Source organism: Sinocyclocheilus anshuiensis, unplaced genomic scaffold (assembly GCF_001515605.1).
Source record: "Sinocyclocheilus anshuiensis isolate Anshui unplaced genomic scaffold, SAMN03320099.WGS_v1.1 scaffold777, whole genome shotgun sequence".
In the NCBI taxonomy this organism is placed as follows: domain Eukaryota; kingdom Metazoa; phylum Chordata; class Actinopteri; order Cypriniformes; family Cyprinidae; genus Sinocyclocheilus; species Sinocyclocheilus anshuiensis.
Window position 1 is genome coordinate 288,070 of NW_015540897.1, and position 20,453 is coordinate 308,522.

At 37.0% G+C, this 20,453-nt stretch overlaps 1 protein-coding gene and 1 long non-coding RNA gene across 2 annotated transcripts in view; one reads left to right on the forward strand and one right to left on the reverse strand.

The window, feature by feature from the left end:
* Positions 1-900: 900 nt before the first annotated feature.
* On the reverse strand, positions 901-9,851 carry LOC107688956 (insulin-like growth factor-binding protein 5). The gene is made up of 2 exons (XM_016486808.1): positions 9,053-9,851; positions 901-1,052 (listed from the first exon to the last, which is right to left on the reverse strand). The coding sequence occupies exons 1-2, from the start codon at positions 9,378-9,380 to the stop codon at positions 901-903; spliced, it is 480 nt and encodes a 159-aa protein (XP_016342294.1). The 5' UTR covers positions 9,381-9,851.
* A 2,840-nt stretch (positions 9,852-12,691) lies between these two features.
* LOC107688949 (uncharacterized) overlaps positions 12,692-20,453 on the forward strand; it is a 71,704-nt gene continuing 63,942 nt past the window's right edge. Inside the window, exon 1 of the long non-coding RNA XR_001634284.1 lies at positions 12,692-12,737. This is a non-coding gene — a long non-coding RNA (uncharacterized LOC107688949). The remainder of the gene's footprint in view (positions 12,738-20,453) is intronic.

A 20,453-nucleotide genomic window follows, 5' to 3' on the forward strand; every position in this document is an offset into this window, starting at 1 on the left:
GAAACGGCACATAACAAAAGTTATTCAGAAAAGAAAAACAAAACATTACAGGCAGAAAGAAACTACCGTTCTGCACGGTGAACGTCTGTCAAAGTTCAAACGCAAATGCTGGGAGCGTTTAAGGGTTACAGCATCTGTCTTGATTTTAACTCGGCCCAGATGCCACAATATCTGATACAAAAATATTCCAGAGTGGCATTTTCTTTTCTAGGCGTGGGCACCGATTGATTCTGTGTGGACTTTTTTTTCTCATTCGGGACCCTGTGTAACTCTGCGTGGCAGCGTCTGTTTACATAGGCACGGTTGGCATGTTAGGCTACAAAGTCTGGAGCCACTGAAACAGATTTGTCTAATGGGATCCTGGTTTTCTTTCACTACGTTCTGGGAGGGATATGCCACAAAGACAAAAAAAAAAACTTTTTTTTTTTTTAAGCTATCGCCATATTTCATTGCTCACACGCATACACTGAACTTGGTGAAGTTACACATTTCCAAGCAGGTTCCCCAATGAATAAGTGCTCTGACAGGACCAAAAAAAAAAAAAGCCAGATAGAGATGACTGTATCAGCAGATCTCTACCATGTGTTTTCCATTCTTTCTTCTCTTTTGGAAAACAACACATTTTTTTTTTTCAAATAGTAAAAGTTTCTGCTATCTCCTTTGATACCTTGACAGCAAAAGATGTAAAAGACCAAGATAGCCCTGTTAATATTCAACATGCCATATATTCTTTTTTTTTTTTGTATTTTGTTTTATGTTAACTTTAAACAAAACAGTATGGTGCTCAAACCCCAGCTTCTATAAAAATATATAATTGTATGTATATATTTTTAACAATTTTTTATTGTTGTTGCCGGGACTCAGCTCTAGCAGGGAGTCCAGTGAGATAGAGATGAGCGCTCAGTCAAAACATTGTTTCTTCTTGTCCTTGCGCACGGCAGCATGCTTCTTGCTGTGGATTACGTCTGGTTTGGGGTAAAGCGGAATTTTAGGAATCTGGTCTTCAGTCGTGTCTGGCTTCACTGTATCATCATGCTCTATTGATTCACGATCTAAGACAAAGAGAATCAAATAATAAGCATTAACTAGATTTTTACTGCATGGAAATGTGAGTGCCAGTGCAAAACTTGTCAGCATGATGTTAAAGTGTTTGCCAGGGTGTTGATATGGTGTTTTGAGTTTTGAATCTCTATTATTCTTATATTCTTGTTTCTAGTTTTCTCAGGTTCTTTAGAGTTAAAGAATGAGATTTTTCACCCACAAAAACTAAATGCATTAGCACGCCTCAGTAAGCTGCACAATTTGAGGTATCATTCATACAATATCAACCAAGAATTTGATTGGCTGAGGCAGACCAGCCTTAAAATGTAACTTTAAATTTTTAAAATGTAACTTTAAATTTAACAACAAAGTGGTGCATAATGGATTGTTAGATGACGACTGGTTGACCATTGTGATATGGTGCATTTTAGGTTGTTTGCAGTTGCACCGCCAGGCAAATTGAAAGCATTAGTACAATAGAGCAATAGTATTTTGCCCAAGCAAACACCAGTAATGATCTCAGTGTCCTACATCTGACTTCAACAATTCAAATAGGCTGAATTCAATTTGACTTATAAAAACCTGAGAAATCTCTTATAAAAATCTCTCCAAAGGCTTTAAGATATTTACACATCCTAGTTGCTAATGAGTTTCCAGAGCGTAAACATGAAAGCAACTGTTTTTCCACCAAATGTTTCTTATGAATTTGTTTACAGAGGGTGGTGGCAGGATCAACAGCTGATGACCACCCCCAACCCAACCTATCGCTAGTTGAAACACTTGGTTTTGCCTGACTAAACATCCAGTTGGGTTAAAATTCCAATATCTCATGCTATTTGGTGGGATTTCTCCAAATGCATTTAGGTGTACAGCCTAAACATTGAATGCACCTCGGTTTTATGTAGCGTAATAATTCATTTGATTTCATCGTAGAGAACGTGCATGACTATTTGGGAGTGAGAAACGGCTTTTCAAAGGATCCTTAACAGCTCAGAACTGTATTTGAAAAACTTTGAAGTCACAATAACCATAACACCACGACAACCGCAATGTTCTTCTGCAAGAATCTAAGGCTAGGTGGGTCACTGTCGACATGTGTCCAGGGAAAATGTGGCGATATTGCAGAACTCGAGCACATATAGTTTGGTAGTAAAACTCCACAGGATACATGACTCTACTTATAAACTGTCTTTCCACTGAAGTCAAATCTGTTGGACAAAGCCGAGCTTCATAAAACTGAACACTTGAACCATGCAGAGAGAAGCCAAACATAGTCATCCAGAGGAGATTAACAGATCATTAACACTAAGCATAAAAGTCAGGATATATAATTGCATTGACATTTAGCTATCCAAACCTTCAAAAATAATCTGACAAACTATTATTTATCATATTTGCAATATGAAATTGCATTTTTAATAGGAGTTTATGATTGTGGTATTGCATAACAAAAAAAAAGTTCAAATATAGTATTGTTTCCTTTCAGACCTAATGCCAGCATGTAATTCATTTATTAAATCCACGTATGTCCCAATTATAAATTGGGACATAATTGTGAAACGCTGACAAATGCACACCTGTTTTTGTAATTTCTATATTAATGCACCAAGTTGCATGGCAACAGGATTATTATAGTTAACTAAAACTAAAACCACAAACACCTTTGTTACTTGAAATAAATTATTCATATTTATTATAATATTTTATTTAATCTATTTACCAGGGAAACTCTTCTCGTTTTTACTTAGCTAACTCGATGTACTAAAATAACTAAAAATAAAATAAAAATGTATAAAAACTAGATATATTTTAAAAAGCTAATAAAAATGACTAAAACTTTAAGTTAAATTTAAATGGAAAAGGGAAATATAAAAATAAAAAATTATAATAATATTATCTCAGTGACAATAAATGCACTGCTTAGCAGCCATAAACAGTTCATGCTATTTATTATGCAAATAAACAAAATTACTTGGCAAATTGTTCATGTATTTGGAAAGTATTTAATTTGTAAATACTTGGGTAAGGGATTGGCACAACATAAAGTGATTATTATAATAAAAATACATTGATATTAAATTAATATTAAATAGATAAATAGCATGGTATTGTTGCTATTGAATCTTAGAGTGGCTTCATTTGAGAATCAGACAAAATGGAAATGGACATCCGGAGTCAGGTCTGAACATTGATGCTGTTGGGTTGCCAAGTATTTTTGTGCATACAGCCAAGAGGGCATTATCAGACAGCTGAGGCAGCCAGCAGAAATGACTGATATAACTGCCCTCACAGTCCCCCTGAGCTCCAGTGCTTCACATTGCTGCGGACTGGGGCAGGGTGTTCTGGAGCGGCCCGGTGGTGAAAGAGTCTGTCTGACCTGGAGACGCATGGGGAGTGTGCCTGGTCATTACAGGAATTGGTTTTCTGGCTTCTGAAGTTACAATCAGAGCATGGTGCTGTCTCTTTGAAATCAATCCCGCAACCCATGACTTGGCAGACTGAAATTTCTGTACAGATTTCCCCACAGGTTTAGGCTCCTGAAACCACAGGATCTGAGATTGCCTCATGGAAATGTCATAGGGACGTTTGCCTAGAGCGAGATTTACATGGCTTGGAAATGTAGACTTTAAATGCGAGGGCACAGGACGACTGGGATGGCACAATTCCTTATGGTTGTTTTCGTGATTTTTCCTCCTTGTGCGTGGCACAAACCAACAATGCCTAGAGTTTACAAACCACTAAATTCATCTTTTCTGTTGTAGGCTTTTCATAGTGAGGACCAAAATCACTTTTTCCATGCTCGTGGTCCCCGGCTTGTAAAGGTTTCGCAGGTCTGTGTTTAACATCTGACACACAGCCAAGATCTTGGAGCCCGGCCAAACCAGACGTATCACGTGTAGCCTGTCTATTCATATGAGCTTTGGAAAGAATGCTGAAGAGGTATTGGTGTCTCTCCTCTTGGTCTTGCAAAACTTTTCATTAAGATAAAGGGACCCGAGCTTGGCCAAAGGAGATGCATCTGATAAGGGCCCTATTTAATAATTTACATGTGCGCTGGGCAGTTATACTTCATGAATATCCACGGTTTCTTACAGCTTGGGGGCTAATGATGAAAGCAGATCTCCTTTTGAGTTGCATTGTCACCTTGTCCGATTCTTTTTTCAGAATGTGCTGCCAAACAAGCTGAGAAATGCTCCTGAAATCCTTAAAGCCCTCGCATGACGTGTTTTAGTGTCTTATTAGCATGCATGGCTAGAATTAGGTCTTGCTATTGTAAAATATTCAGACTAGCTCGCCTTTGAAAGTCATTCTTGAAGCAGGCCGTTCTGCTTTGTCTTGCATTCATTGTCACACACCAACCATGGCATCCCTGGCAAGATTCCACTGCTAAATATTTAAAGCTTGGACCGTGTCCACAACATGTTTGGGCCTCTGTAGCAGAGAAGCATGCTATGAACTAAACACCATGAATGTAACCGTGCACTAATGCTAGTTAAAACCGGGGGAACTGCAAACTTCTAAGCAACATTAAGAGCAAGACCTGGCTGATTTGGGATAAAAGTTTCCATGTTGCAATACACTATCGGTTACAACCAAGAAAGCCATCATATAACTTACTATTCAAACAAGTCCCCTGTAATTCAGGACAATGCAAAGTGATGACACCTGTCGATACCCTTCAGGCTGAAAGCACATGTGCGCACCTCTGCATCGCCTGACTGTGTCTCATGTCATCAACACTCCGAAACATGAACTCAGGAGGTACTCTTCAGACATCAGTGGATCCCAGACTCCCAGTCGCTGATTTCAATTAGCTCAGACAATGGCAAGAGAGCGATATTGTCTGTAAGCCCAAGGCATCTTATCACAAAGAGTATCTAGCTACAATCTTTCCTCTTCTAAACTAAACTTCTAAACTAGGCAAGATCATATCTTTTTTTTCCCAAGCAAACTTTAGCAGTCCAAACCACATCAATCTTAATATTTAATTACTGTTAAGATAGTATATAATAATTAATAAGAAGTACGGCTGGGCGATATGATGGTAAAACTGTGTCAGCCAGAGATTTTGCTATACCATTTAAACCGTGGTAGATATATTTGCATGGCTATCAGTGGCCAGGACTGCTTTACTGAGGTAAATAACATTACATGACTATTCACAAGCTGTTTTATTGATGGTATAAATGCTCGGAAATAATATTTAACGTTTTCAAGTCTATTCATTATTTGTGGTGCGCCAGCCACCCAATAATCGCAATAAGCATGTTTTGTTATTTTTAATATAACACAAATCGTAGCCTTTAAATTCTGTCAGTTTTATGAGGAAATACAAACAATAAATGTGATTTTCTGCTCTTTAATGTGGTGTGAGATCACTGTATTCACCTCAGTTCAAGCGGCATGCGAATCAATCATCTTTTTCCTCTTTTCTACTAGTTCCAGCACAAGATAAACATGAATGAATATCAGAAGACATGTTGAAAAAAATCAGAACAACTTAATAAAACGAATGTCTCATGTAATCAATCAATCAGTGTTTCGAAAATCATCAATAAAACAGCTTGTAAATAGTCATAACAGTCGTAACATAACATTTACCTCAGAAACATCAACAATAACTTTGCCAACATTGTTTTATTATTTTCACAAATCAGTTAGTTAACCACCACAGACCTTTTTTTTCTTTCTTTCTTTTTTGAGTAGGTCGAATTTTCACATTAATTATTTTTTATTCACGCAATATAACACAACTTTAATATCGTAATTTTGACTCTATTCTAAAAATGTTATGGCACTAAAATGCCGCCATATTTACTAAATTACTTAATGCAAACACATTCTTGGCACAGCAGCCCAAAACGCAAAAAAACAGAAAGAAAGAAAAAACGGGAAAAAAAAACTACTCACTTAACATATAAAACGAGTAGTCATAGCTACTCGTTTTATATGTTGAGTAAGTAATAGTACATATATTGAGTGTTATATGATGTAAGACTTATGATTTATTATGAATATCAATAATCATTTTGTTTGTGTCTATCAAGTTGCAAAAAAGAAGAGAAAATAGTGGAATAAGATCAAAAGTATTTGCACTTAATTCACTAGATTATCCCAAGTTATACATTACGGCATGATGGTTTAATATGTCAACCATTTATTTAATTAAATTAACAGCAAAGATAACTACAGTTTAATGCAATTACAGTGTTATAGCGTGATATAAAGTTACTCACAAAATAAGTTTAATTTCGCCTACTTTTAGTACAACAGGAAGTAGACTTGTTATGCACACAAGTGTGTGTGGCTCAGAGATTGAGCTTTATCAGTCGTTTTCGAATGAATCGGCTATTCTAAGCAGGCCAAATTTTGTCACCACACCGCCTTTCCCATGATCCTCAACAACTAAATGTAACAACTGTAACAGAACTAACGATTTTGTCTTGTGCTGTATTTTATCTATCCTCCCAAGAATCCTGCAGGGCACAAAATTTGAGGCAGTGCGTTGGAACCACATCTGAACCTGTGCTGCAGGCAAGAAATTAGGCACCTTTTGTTCTCCTTCCCTGAAGAAACGTGACACTGCGTCTCCCCTCCACTGCGTCTCTCCTCCACTGCCCCGAAGCACATGACAGGAGGTTTCAACAGGTCGGGGTCTTCTGCTCAACCACATGGTTACAGCTCTGCTGTCTGCTTACATTTTGTATGTTTAATTTTCTAAACGTGAGCAGTACATCCATAGATTAAATAGATTGTTTTTGTGAATTCACTGTTTTGGTCAGCCTAACATGTGTTCCGATTTAGGCAGGGCCCAGCGTGAGGATGTCGCTGCCCGGGAATCACGTTTCTGACAGAGACGAGACTACTGTGCGAGCTGATTTTCTTCACAGCTGTTACTCACTAGCTTTCCAGGTGCCAATGACAAATACACAGCTGGACAGATTGCTGTTAAACTTTACTGGAAGAAGTCATTCAAGTGTGCCAAATAGGTTCCCTACTTGCATACCTCTGCAAAGGATGACTGGGCACTAGATATACGAGCGCTGTGGAGTGTAGTTTAGGATTATGGAAAAAAAGGAGGAGAAAATATTCTGTAACCAATGTAGATTATGCAGAGTTTCAAAAGCTGAGCATCACTTTCAAAAAGTGGAAGAGATCTATTCAGGTGCTAATCAGTGAAGCGAGCCGTATATCTTTCAGCGTCAGTCTGATGTTGCAAGCAAGTATATGTTTCTGTGAGTTTGGCCTGTGGCGCAATATAAAAATGAGATGACAGACAGGCAATAGAAGAACAACTGCGTTCCATTCATTTGTAATCATTGTTTAGTTATGGCTACATCTCTAGTGGGTAAATAAAATGCATACATCAGCAATACCGAAGTAACCCAATATAACAGCCAAGTGCTTTTGGCCCAGTTCTTTACATTTGTTTATTTGCACACTCTATAGATTCAGACCAGCAAACATTGCGCATACAGTTCTTTCGGGCAAGATGCCTGTAGTCATATCTGTTAGCAACTGCATCCAAGTTCCACATGGCATGTCCGAACAGAAAGTCTCCCTTTTGATTAATAGCAAATTTGCAGTATTTACCAATCCTTTAGCTAAATGACAATCCGGCATTGCCTATTATACTTGGCTCTAAACATCGAATCTTTAAACCGTGATCGCCAGCATTCAAGACCATGAAGGTATGACACTATTCACATGAGTGGGACATGATTCCATTGATTCCAAATACCACGGTAGGCTAGAAGCATCCCTCTAAATTCATCCCCATGCTTGACGAACAGCTCTTGATAGATCGGCTCCACAGACATTCTGCTGAATCACAAGGGATCGTCTGTGTGCCCACTGCAATCACAGAAGGGGTAAACCAGCAACTCTTCATAAACGTGATTTTTGCACATAGGTTGGCTTGTAGAGACACCGTGGCTACCCTCCTCCCCTTGGATTTAATCTTTGAGCGGTAATCCGACCCTCAACACCACCCACAGATTTAGACCTAAATTCAGAGCAACCTAGAATCTCAATCAAGAATATCATGAGGCGTGGGTACACCGTACAATGATGAGAGGTGTGATCATAACAATGGAGGAGTCACTAACATCAATAGAGCACCAAACAAATGCCATTGCCAAATCAAACAATAAACAAGAAATGCAGCATCAGAGCAGCCTTAAACTTGGCCATTACAGAGCATATATTTATGGGTTAATATTTTTATTCACAATCAGACATTTTCATACATTCCATTGCACATAATTTTTGTTTAAATGCATTATATGATACTTTAGATGCAGCTTCAGTACAATAAAAAAGGTACAGTGATGGTATCAGATGGCAATACCATGGTACATTGATATACCCCTTAAAAAAGTACAGTGGGGGTGTGACTTGGCATAGTGATGGCATTATATGGGACTCCAGCCAAGGTATTTATATGGTACTCCAGGGACTTCCAAAACAATGCTATGATACTACTATGGTAAATGGCAAAAAACATGGTAGTAATATGGTATATGTCCAAAATACAATGGTAGTCCCAATGACACCATGTCAAAAACGCCAAATGGTTTTGAATAAAATACAAATATTCTATTTTTTTTTTAGAATGTTCAAATATTAAAGTATCTGATAATGATACAATGGTATTGGAATGGTATTTACATTATACTGCGTCCAAAAATACCATGGTACATTTCCAGAAAACGCGGTACCACCACGGTACTTTTTGTAAGTGCCTTTGCAGCGTGAAGATGGAAACCGTTTGCTAATAATTGGCTTATGATGAAACATAAACAGGCTTCACTAATCCTAATAATCTACAGCGCTGGAATATGATGGAAAACAGCACTGAGCACCGGCCACAACACAGAAAGCTCATGCAGAAACATGCGCACGCCATAAAACTGGATCAGCGCAAGCCACAAAGTTCCAACCAGATACACGAGCTCAACGCAACAATGCTTTCGTGCAATAAATGCGCACTGCTTTCCAGTCAACTTACCAATGGGTGGGTGCGGTGGTTTGTATCCCTTCTCGTTCGTACACTCTCCCTTGCCGTGCAGCAGGGCGTGAAGCGGCTTCTCCTCGCCGTTGCGCGGCAGGCAGCGCAGTCCGTGCGTGCATGTACCGGTGTACACCCCGCACGCTTGCCCCTCCGCCAGAGCGCAAGTCAAGCAGCAGCCGCAGCCGGGCTCCTTCACCAGCTGACAGCCCACCGGGACCGGAGGACACATGGAGAGCGCCTTCTGATCGCACGGCGCGCAAGGCACATAAGAGCCTCCGCTGATGGACAACGCCGTGAGAAATGTACCCAGCACAAGAAGAGCCATACTTCGTTTCAAAGTGAACGAGGTCCGGTTTAATTAATAATAATAATTATTTTAAAAAAAGAAAAGAAAAAGAAGCAAGAACTAGATATGAGAGCGCATGAGCGTTTGGCTCAGATTCGAGTGAAACCTCCGCATGCAAAGTGAAAGCACAGGTTGGAGTGTCTTAAAAATGAGAAAATAAAAACAGTCTTTGATGAAAAATAGATGATGAAGAAGAATCCGGTGGATTTTTATATAAATATATACATATAAAAAAAATGATTCACTTGGGTATTCTCCAATAGTCCAGTTTGTGCGCAATTGGTTGCGCACTGAAATTCTGGACTTTCCGAGTCCAAAACACTTTCCCCTCTGGAAGTTTTTTGAGCAGACTGATCAACTTCACAGCAGTGCTTGCCTTTTTAAAAACAGCCAAACCCAAACCCCTAACTATGAATAAGCCAAACAGCGGTGAAGGGAGGCGCACTTGCCAGATCGGGGCGCAGCGCCAGCGCCTCCCCCCGGCAATAGGATCAGTCCTTTACGCAGTGATGCCAAGAGCGCAGAGCAAAACACAAATCCATGCAAAATCGAAGATATGCTCCTCTGAGATCTTTCGTGCACGAATCTGACGCTATACTGGGCACAAAGTGCACGAACTTGTGCACGATCAGTGGCTTTCCAGCAGATTCAAGACGTAACGCGTCAAATGGCAACAGGGATGTGACATGATAAAGACGCTTGCTCACATATACATGCAGAATACACACAAAAGAGCACGAATAGAATCGCTCTGCTGATAGGCACCACCCGTATATTAACGCGCGCAGGGAACATGTATGAGTAGTGGAGAATGGGGAGTGTTTTGTTTTGCTCTGCGTGTTTCAAACTTCGATATAATATTCCCATGTTTATCTTCTACAAATTAAAGTAGTTTTGAAATCTGCTACTTACCGGTAGCTCTAATAGAAAACATGGACAATCAAATTTACTTATTCAAAATAATGACTACGCCGTCTCTCAGTCTACCCCGCATCCTCCTTTCAAGCTTTTTAATTCAAAATAGTGAACATGTCGGACATATTTTCAGCTAAGTAAACTGGAAATTACTATAACAAATAGTTATGAATAGTTTTGAAAATGTCACAACTAGAGCTCGAATATTGAATGCAATATATCAAAATAAACAAGACAAGCTGCTGATTCAGATAATACCACTTCTGTCATGTATTCTTCATTAACATGATCACAAATCGAATTATAAGCCAGATGCGCTAATGTATTTCTTCTATCTTCTCATAAGGGTGTCAATCATCTAAAGTGATTTCACCCATGCAACTTCTTTCTAAATGGTTAAACTGATGGTGTTACAGCTCAACCAAACCTTGTTACAGAACTCGTATAGAATCGTTTGAGCAACATATGCAGCACTATACTGACTGCATCTATGAAGTCTATATCACTGCAGTGCACAATTAAAACCAGATGAGGTGTGTGGTGAATACTGTGGTAAATGCTTAAAATCTCTTTTCTCTCATGCAGAGAGGTTTTTTTAGCTTTAATTATAGTGGTCTTGGTGGTAGTTTAAGAATAAGCAATCTACACCCACCTGTTCTGAACTTTGAACTGCTGAAGCCGCAATTTGGATGAGATTTAACAGACACGATTGTTTAATCATGCCGTTCGCTCAGTGTCCAAGTGGCCCTCTGCTGTTTACATGTCCCTGATTTGCCTTATAGAGTGCTCCAAATGTCCCATATGTAAAGTTCATCAATGAGTTGCTCTGTTTTGCTTTAAAATTGCTTTGTCAGATGTGCGATAGCACTCGATATTTCATTTCTTTTGATTGTTCTGTGCTTTTCATACATGCTGTCTCTTGTTTTACGCAGCTGTACAAGCCTCAGTGTCTGTGTGGGTCTTGCTGCTGGATTTAGCTCGCCTCTGAGATTTTGACCACTAGAAGGCGCTGTTAGCAATGGTAAGAGACTCACCTTGGAATGAATGCTGGCCCGCAGACGCTGACACACATGCCGTACACATCTCACACTCAGGAGTCGAAGAGACAGACATCAGCCGTCAAGAATGTACATGCTGTTTTGATACGTGAAGTTTAGGGCCCTGTTGTCTCTGTATGCAAGTTTTTGAAAACTTTATTGCTTAATATACTGTATGTCTTTATGATGTTTCAATTTCATTAAAGTAAGCCTGAATTGGTTGATTGATGTCATCTTTACACTAACAGCTCCACAGTGCCTGTCTTCCTGGCACTGGTGTCCAGAAAGCTTGCAAAGATGTTTTACTGTTCATTGAATTATGTCTGTTTTCATATTTGTTCCTGAATTTCTTCATGAGTCATCTATGATCTACCATTCTGGATCTGAACTAGGACTGTTTTCCAGTCGTATAAGATATCAAATGGTTATAAAGGATATAAAACAAACTTAATGGATGCAGAGTGCAAGTTACTGGAAACAAGCTGGAACTGTTATCCGCTTGCTAATGAGGAGATAAACTGTCGCAAATTATCGGTGTGAACACTACTAACCAGCAGAGTACCAGATTTGATTGATCGATTGGTTGATTTATTTATGATATTAATTAATTTATGTTAGGCAGTTAATTTTTCTTGTGCATCATATGTTTTAATATATTTGATAAAGTATTACAGTCATATTTTTAAATGTTAAAATTATTTTATAAATTGCACAACAATTTTTTTGTATTTTTATTTGAATTATTTAAAAATATAATTTATATGGTTTTATGTAATATTTTAAAGATATTGGATATAAATTATATTTTATTATATCACAATGTCACAGTTAATTAAATAATTTCACTACATTTTACAGATAAATGATTTAATTTCATATTTATTTTTATGTATCATATTTATTTCATTGATATTTATTAAAGTGTTTTTCTTTCTCTAATCAAGGTGGTTAAAATTATTATTTCTTATATATTTATTTATAAATTTACAAATCACCAATAAATAAATAAATGATAGAAAAACAGTTAAACAAAAACATTTACATTTTTAGAAATATGGATACATTTGACAGCTTTTCTATTTTTCAAACTTTTTTTTTTTTTTGGTATTATTGGACTTCCATCTTTAAAATTAAAAGGCTTGTTTCCCCCATATTTATATTTATGTATACTAAATTTAGTTAATAGAAATAGCAGATTAATTAATAAATATTCCTCACGAAAAGTTGTGTCATAAGTGAAATAAAACATTTTCAAAACATTTTCAAAACACAGTTGAAAGTTGGACATCTAAAATCCTTTTAACTAATAACAGCCACTTCCCTAATGACATCATCCTCCAGGAAGTGACAACATTTTGGAGGGAAAGCACCAACACAAACATCTGTGAGTATGAGTGATGGTTTACTGGAATGTTTTCTGCTCTTAATTGGTTTGTTGCACTCTAAAACATTCAACCCTGTTTGTTAAGTTAATGTCAATGTTTCAAAATGCCAAAATGCACTTCAGGTTAAGTAAGTTAAGCTAATTTTAACGCTTTAATTCTTGCCATTGTGTACATAATCAAGTTATAACTAATAAAGTTTAAGTGCTTGTAGTACTTGATGAGTATCTTGCTGCGCAAATTAGTTAACGTGGACATGCTTTTATTTAGTTACCTGAATAACAACACATGGGATTGAATGACACAAATGAACTTTATTGCCCCCTAGAGTACTGAAGGTTAAGTGTTTGTGTACTTGTGGAAAGTATGTTTCTGCCTTACTTCTTTGTGTGTTTAGCTTAAAACGTCTTAATTGTACACTGGTGGAAATCCATCAAATTGATACTATTTTTGCTTAATGGGTTCATAATATAAGTTTTGCTGTTTGTTCGCATTTGTATAATATTTAAGGTTAAGACCTTTCTAATGTTCAGTCAGTGATAGCATAAGTAGCATGTAATGCCATCTCAGTCTTAATCGCATTTTAATTGTGTTGTCCGGTTCTTTGAATATTTATAATGCTTGAAAATGTTTCTTCAGTTTGCGAAAGCAGTCGCCCACATGGTGAAAAATTGAAGGAAAAATGCTGTCAGAGGAAGAAAGGTGTCCATGTACAAATATTATGAGTAGGATGTGGTCTGTGAACATCAGTGTAGGAATTTCTCGCTCTCCATCATGTCTGAAAAATGCCTTAATTGGTAAATTAATGTCTCTCCTCGTGTAATGTCTCCATCTGTCTTTTATCCAGTCAGCTTTGTGGGCGTTGCACTGTTTACACAAACTAATGATTTCAAGCGTTAACATGTATGTTAATATGTGGCTGTGAGATTGTACAATAGTGTTGTTTGTGTGTGTGTGTGTGTGTGTGTGTGTGTGTGTGTGTGTGTGTGTGTTTGGGAATTATTTATGTCGTATATATCAATATTTTGAATTAGTTTTTATTTTTATTTAATTTTTTTAGTTTCAGCTATTTTTTTGTGTTTTTGTCATTTTTATTAGTTTTTCAAATATTTTCATTTCGCTTTAATTTAATTAATTTTTAACAAACTTTTTTTTATTTAATTTTCTTACAAAATCCATGTCTAATATTTGTATTTTAATATTTATAATATATTAATATTTATTTTATTTCAGTTAGTTGCCAAAGCAACATTTGTCATTTTCTTTTAAACCTTCTGTCTAATATTTATATATTAATATTTATAATATACTAATATTTATATTGATATATATATATATATATTTGCTTTATTTCAGTTAACTCAAAAACATATTTTTAATAGTTTTCATTTTAGTTTACAATAACAACATACATTCCAAGAAGAAATGCTCTTATGTCTGCCAGTTTAGAGTTTTTTTTATTGTACACTGATATGCATTTTGTGATTACACATTTTGTCTGGAAAACAGTAGCCTTAAACCGTCAGGTATATCTAGACATTTAAATTTTGTGTTATCTGTGTCATTAGCATCATTAAACTGAAACGCAAAAATAATAAATGTTTTCAAAATAGTTTTCGGAACACTCCCCACATAATCCCTTGGTTGGCCAAACAGATAGTACAGTCCCAAACTAATTCTATTGGTTACCATTAGAATCAACTGGAGTCCATATTGGTTTAATAAATACAGGTTTAGATGCTCTATGCTTTTCTTTGTTTAGTTCTACAAAAATGTATGTTTGTAGACTTGAGGCATAGTTTGTGTCCAGATGTTTCAGGATTGGCCAGTAGTTCTGGTCCCAGTGATCCATCTTTTTGTGGTTCATCTCAGCCTAATTCCCAGGATTACATGGCTTGCTTGCTGAATAGAAGCAGCATCAGAGAGACAATGAGGTTTCTGGATGTCTTAAACTCACACTAATTCATTTCTAAAGTGCTCCCTCATGTTCAGCTAACCAGTATAGCCCAAACAAATTATTTAAAGAAAGAAATATATATATATATATATATATTGAGATGCACCTGTATATAGAAAGAATATTAAATGCAAGTAATGCAAGTGTCTACTTTAAGGTTTCAAATAGCTTTTTTTGAAAATAAAATGTCAAAATATGGGTGAAATAATGGTCCATCTTCATTCAGTGTAACCGATATCTGTAAAAAAAAAAAAAAACACTTATTCTTACCTGCATGTTATTTCTCACTTTGTAAAGAGACGCATTCTAGACTGAACACGTGATACACATGTGCATGATGTCAGTGTTTTCACAAATGAACATTTTCATAGTTTACATGCTAACCCTAACTGTATTGTTTTCAAAAAGTTTTTCAACCCATTTTCAAAAGTTTGCATTTTCAGGCTCCCGAAAAGCTATTGTTGTGTAAATGAACAGCCAAAACTTATAAAAAGTTTCCAGTTTTAAGTTAAAAAATTGTTTGTCTTTCATTTGCATTTCTGATATCTGTAGGGATGTCTGGCCCAGGCACTGTGTACATACTTAGAGGTCAAATCCATGGTTTTTGCTGGCACACAATATTCCTCCAGAAAACACATGTAGAATTTGTTCTCAGCTAACCCTCGTTTCCTGACCTTAAAAAAAGAACAGGGTTGACTAAAAACATTCCTGACTGAAGATTATCCTACTTACAAAATGCCTGAGGGGCCATTTTTTTTTCTTAAAGGACATTATAAGATGGATAGTAGTGACTAGGCCCATGGGATTTGTGAAAAATCTGTGAAATTCTACAGAACAGGTTTTAGACTTGGTTAAATATGCTAAACAGGCTGAAATAACTTATTCTACCTTTCAAAAGTTTGGGGCCAGTAGAATTTATTTATTTTTTGAACAAAAAAAAAAAAAAATTAATAAAAAAAATAAAAACTTTTATTTGACAAGAAAAATAAAAATGACAGTAAAGACATTCACACAGTTACAAACAATTTTATTTCAAATCCTGAAAAAAAAAGTATCAGTTTTCCCACAAAAATATGAAAGGTGCTGTATGTAGGATTGACACAGAGTGCTTGAACTAGGTATTGCAGTCCAAATTCAAAATATGGAGAGGGTTTTTTTCACCCGGCCCCTCCTCCTCAAACTTGACGCACACGCAGGTTGCCAGATTGACAACACCAACAGGAACGAGCGCACATGACGATGAATGAAATGAAATACGCTGTGTTTTCCATCAACTGGCAACCCGGGGTGCCGAAATACAATTGGGTAACCTGGCAGTGGGCAGGTTTCACAAAGCAAAACAAAGACCGACATCCCGGCCCGGAACACACATTTTCAAAGGAGAATAACTGACTGTAGCATTGTTTTTCAGATAAACAAGTATGTTAACTTAGCATGTTTCTTAAACATCTGCAAACATATTATGGTATTTTTATGCTTTAGTAGAGTCAAAAACTTACAGCACCTTTAAGCAGCACAACTGTTTTCAACAACAGGTGCGTTTACATGGAGCATTGTATTCCGAATACAATCGGTTTAAAAGTCTAGTCCGAATGAAAACGCTCCACATAAATACCTCAGTCGGAATAAAAATGCCCAAACTGAATGCAATTTCAATTGGGTTGAGAGGGGTGGGATAAACCTTTTCTAATGGTGCGTTCAAGTCATGTTGGATAGATCATATTTACGAGTTGAACGCACATGAACGCCACCACAAAGTTGTTATTACGAGTGGGAAACTCGAAATTTTCTTTAAGCCCCGAGTTTCCGAGTTGGGGGCGTGTCAATGAGAAACATGGCGGAATCGATGGATGCAACGTCTGTAGTTGACGGTAAATGTTTGTTTAAATTGATAGTTTAGTTGTCCTATAAACTTAAATTGGTCATGTTCTTGTTACGCAGCTAGTTAATGAAATCCAAGTAAAAAAATGCTATCATTTTTGCACCTATAGGTGAAAAATCTTTTGATTTGCTATGTTGCATGTTTTAAAAATATTAAAAACGCAAAACACACCTGATGCGAATTATTTGCTCTTCATTTTCTATAAGCAGAGTTAACAGACCCTGTTGTATTTTCTTGTAATGTATTAAAAGAAGGTACACCGCCATCTTGTGCCGACTAAACTGACTTGAACGCACCTGACGTCTTAATTACGACTTGTCAACTCGTAAGTACGAATGTCCCAGGAGGACTTGAACGCAGCATAACACCTGATCGGATTGAAAAACTAAACTGAAAAGATTTGCACACGTGCAATGATGTAGAAATATCATAATGACGCATGACGCACAGAACGAGCTGACGTTATTGTTGTTGTTGAATATAATAAATGACGTGACTTGTCAATCTAAAATTCTGTGTTCGTTCGTCTGTGAAGTGGTGCTAGTCAGCGTTTTCCCACAAGTGCTTGTTTTGGACTCTCATCTGAAGATGTCTTATTTTGGATGAGGGGATGGGCGTTTTTACTGCTTGATTAATATAAGCATCATTGCACAACGCTCCATGTGCTTGTCGTCTCCTAATTAGGACCCGAGATAGATAAATATTAAGTCTGCTTTTTAAAGCAATTTTTTAAGCTTGTGACATATAAACGTGCACATCAGCCTGACTTGAAACAAAAAGTGTCCATGTAAATGTGATGTTTACTACCAATAACAAATGTTTCTTGAGCAGCAAATCAGCATATTAAAATAATTTCTGAAGGATCATGTGACACTGAAGACTCTAGTTATGATCATGAAAATATATTTAAAATAGAAAACTAGTTTTTAAAAATTATAATAATTTTTCCAAATATTTCTATTGTACTATACATAAATGCAGACTTGGTGAGCTTAAGAGACTTCTTTCAAAAACATTAACAAATCTTACTTCGGAACATTCTTATTGGTGGCAAAAAGCATCATAGTTAATCTATAAATTAATCTATAGAAACACTAATAATTTAATAATTTAAATGTAATTAATTAATTGACTTATATTTTGTGTTCTAATGTTAACTTAGACAAAATAATATAGAATTTTATTACTGGCCAGAATTTTAATACTGGTTCATCGGTTATGTGGACTAATGAACTATTCATTGAACATTGGTATATTTTATCATAAAATATTTCTATTTTAATATGAAGCTAAGACAGGCCTCTTGTGGCACATTCTGCTCAAGTCGAGTCTTTATTTCCCCTAGGAGGAACAAACCAGGTGATTATGCCCTGCATTCTTGCTTGTTTCTTTCCTCCAGGCTTGTCAGACTGCTGGCCCACACAAACCGATGTATGTTTGACACGCTCTGCTGTCCTTCATAATGTTGTCACTATTTAAGGGCAATTGCTTTTTCTTCTTCCAGCAATCTGTCTTCCCTGACAGTACCCCATCAAAGATATGCATCGTGCACACGCTACAATGGACGTATTGTTGAAGTTTTGCGTTCGCCTATTCAGAAAGGTTGCTGCGCTTTGACCACAATGAGGCCACGCCAGTGGAATGTTCTGCTTTCTCTTTCAATGACCCAGCCAAGAGGACTTATGTTGAACATGGCAGCCATTTGTAGGGGAATCTGCTCTGGTTCTTGGTTTCTAGTTTACAACCGGTTGGTGGGTAAGAATTGTGATTTGGTCGTGGATCCCAACTGCGTCTACGGCTCTGCAGAGACTCTCAAATAGTTCTAGAGAGGACATGGAGGCTTTGCAGAGTATATAATTATGTTGCAAATTTTCCTGTGGTAAGAAGGATGTTTATCAAGGGCCCTCATTTTCGAACCCGCATACGAGAGGCTCCCGTCTCTGCAAAGGGTTAAGGCAAATTCTTGACCAAACTTTTTGTCAACCATAAACCTGGCAGTGACCTGTTTCTTCGTCTAGCTTGTCTTAACGTGACACTCGAGTGTAATTCTAAAGATGAACCTTGCTGCGAAAGCACTGATAAGCAAGCTAACATTAAGGCCACTTACATGCACACATTTCACAATGGTTCTATCTCAGCCGCGGAGAAGGTTCACTTAGCATGAGATTTTGTTTGGAAGAGGATACGGTTTCTCTCATTACCATTTTTATTTTCCGATTTTAGTATGCTGCTAGAGTTGCCAGCCAGGGTGGAACCAGAGAAACACAGTCAAGGAGAGCATGAAGCACTTCAAGGTAATTTATGTACAATTTCAGCATGGTGAATTCAACTTTTTGGCTCCCAAATCAGCTCACAGGGAAGATGTCTCGGCGCTACTGTCAAAGCTGTTTGTTATTTTTGCAACCTGAGCAATATATCAACCCAACCATCCCAGTTCTGAACTATTAAAGGGTTAGTTCACCCAAAAAGGAAAATTAACCCATAAATTACTCACCCTCAAGTCATCATAGGTGTATATGACTTTCTTCTTTCAGACGAATCCAGTCGGAGTTATATTAAAAATTGTCTTTGATCTTTCAAGCTCTATCGTTGTACTCAGCGGGTGTTGCATTCCTTCGGTTCAAAAGACATGAAATAAAAAGCACCCTTCCACAAAAAAAAGTGTCTCACGCGGCTCCAGGGGGTGAACAAAGGCCTCCTGTAGCGAATCGATGCGTTTTTGTAAGATTGTCATTTATATGATTACGATAATGTCAGAGTAATTTTATTCTCAGCTCATGCATATTGCACAGTCAGGGTGCATTATTCAACCTGGAAAGTTTTGATTTGCAAATGTTAATGTCATAAAGTCTTTTGAAGATACTCATAATTTGTAAACTATATCCATTAGCAGAAATGTATATTCCACTTTGTTTTCTGAATCAAGTGTGTATGTATGTGTGTGTGTGTGTGTGTGTGTGTGACATCAGTGGCTCAACTGTAAAGTTACGAAGCTACGAGAATACTTTTTTGCGCAAAGAAAACAAAAAGAATGACTTTATTCCACATTTTCGTCTCTAAAAAGTATTCTCGTAGCTTCGTAACTTTACAGTTGAACCACTGATGTCATACGGACTACTTTGTCGATCATCTTGGTACTTTTCTGGACCTTGAACGTGGTAGTTACCTTGCTGTCTATGGGAGGGTCAGAGAGCCCTGATATTTCATCAAGAATATCTTAAATTGTGTTCCGAAGATGAACAAAGGTCTTCCGGGTTTTGAACAACACGAGGGTGAGTAATTAATGACAGAATTTTCATTTTGGGTGAACTAACCCCCCCCACCACCAAAATAGCACATTAAATGCAAAAAGGTGTGCAGATTCTTTCTGGTTTAGTTCCCTCAGTGAATGCAGGCTCTGCAGTTTCACTGAGCAACTATTTACATCTTTGGCCCATTCGAGTAGTATGAGTATTTTTGCTGTGCTTTACATTTAGGAGGTATTGTTAACAAATAAAATGTCAAATACTATTTGCTCTGTTTTTCTGTCATTACTTCTACAGTAGGTGCCAAAACATCTGGAATATTGATATCAAATTGTTTTAGGTTATATATACCTGCTCTTTGTTCTGCTCCTGAAATTTGCAGAGCTCAGAGACTTCATCAGTAGCATACTGTGCAAGATTTATGGCACGTGAAGGATAATTCCTCCCATCTCTGTTTATACGGTCCTACTAAAAATTGAGTTTGAAGTAACGTTCACCTTGAAAGTAATCAAAAGAAGCAAAGTTTCCTTACTTTAGCAAAGGAAAACAAGTCTCCTCTTAGCTTATATCGAAATCCTCCGACATTCTTCTTTACAAATCCTCGTTTTGTACTTCTAATTAGTGACCGTTGTTT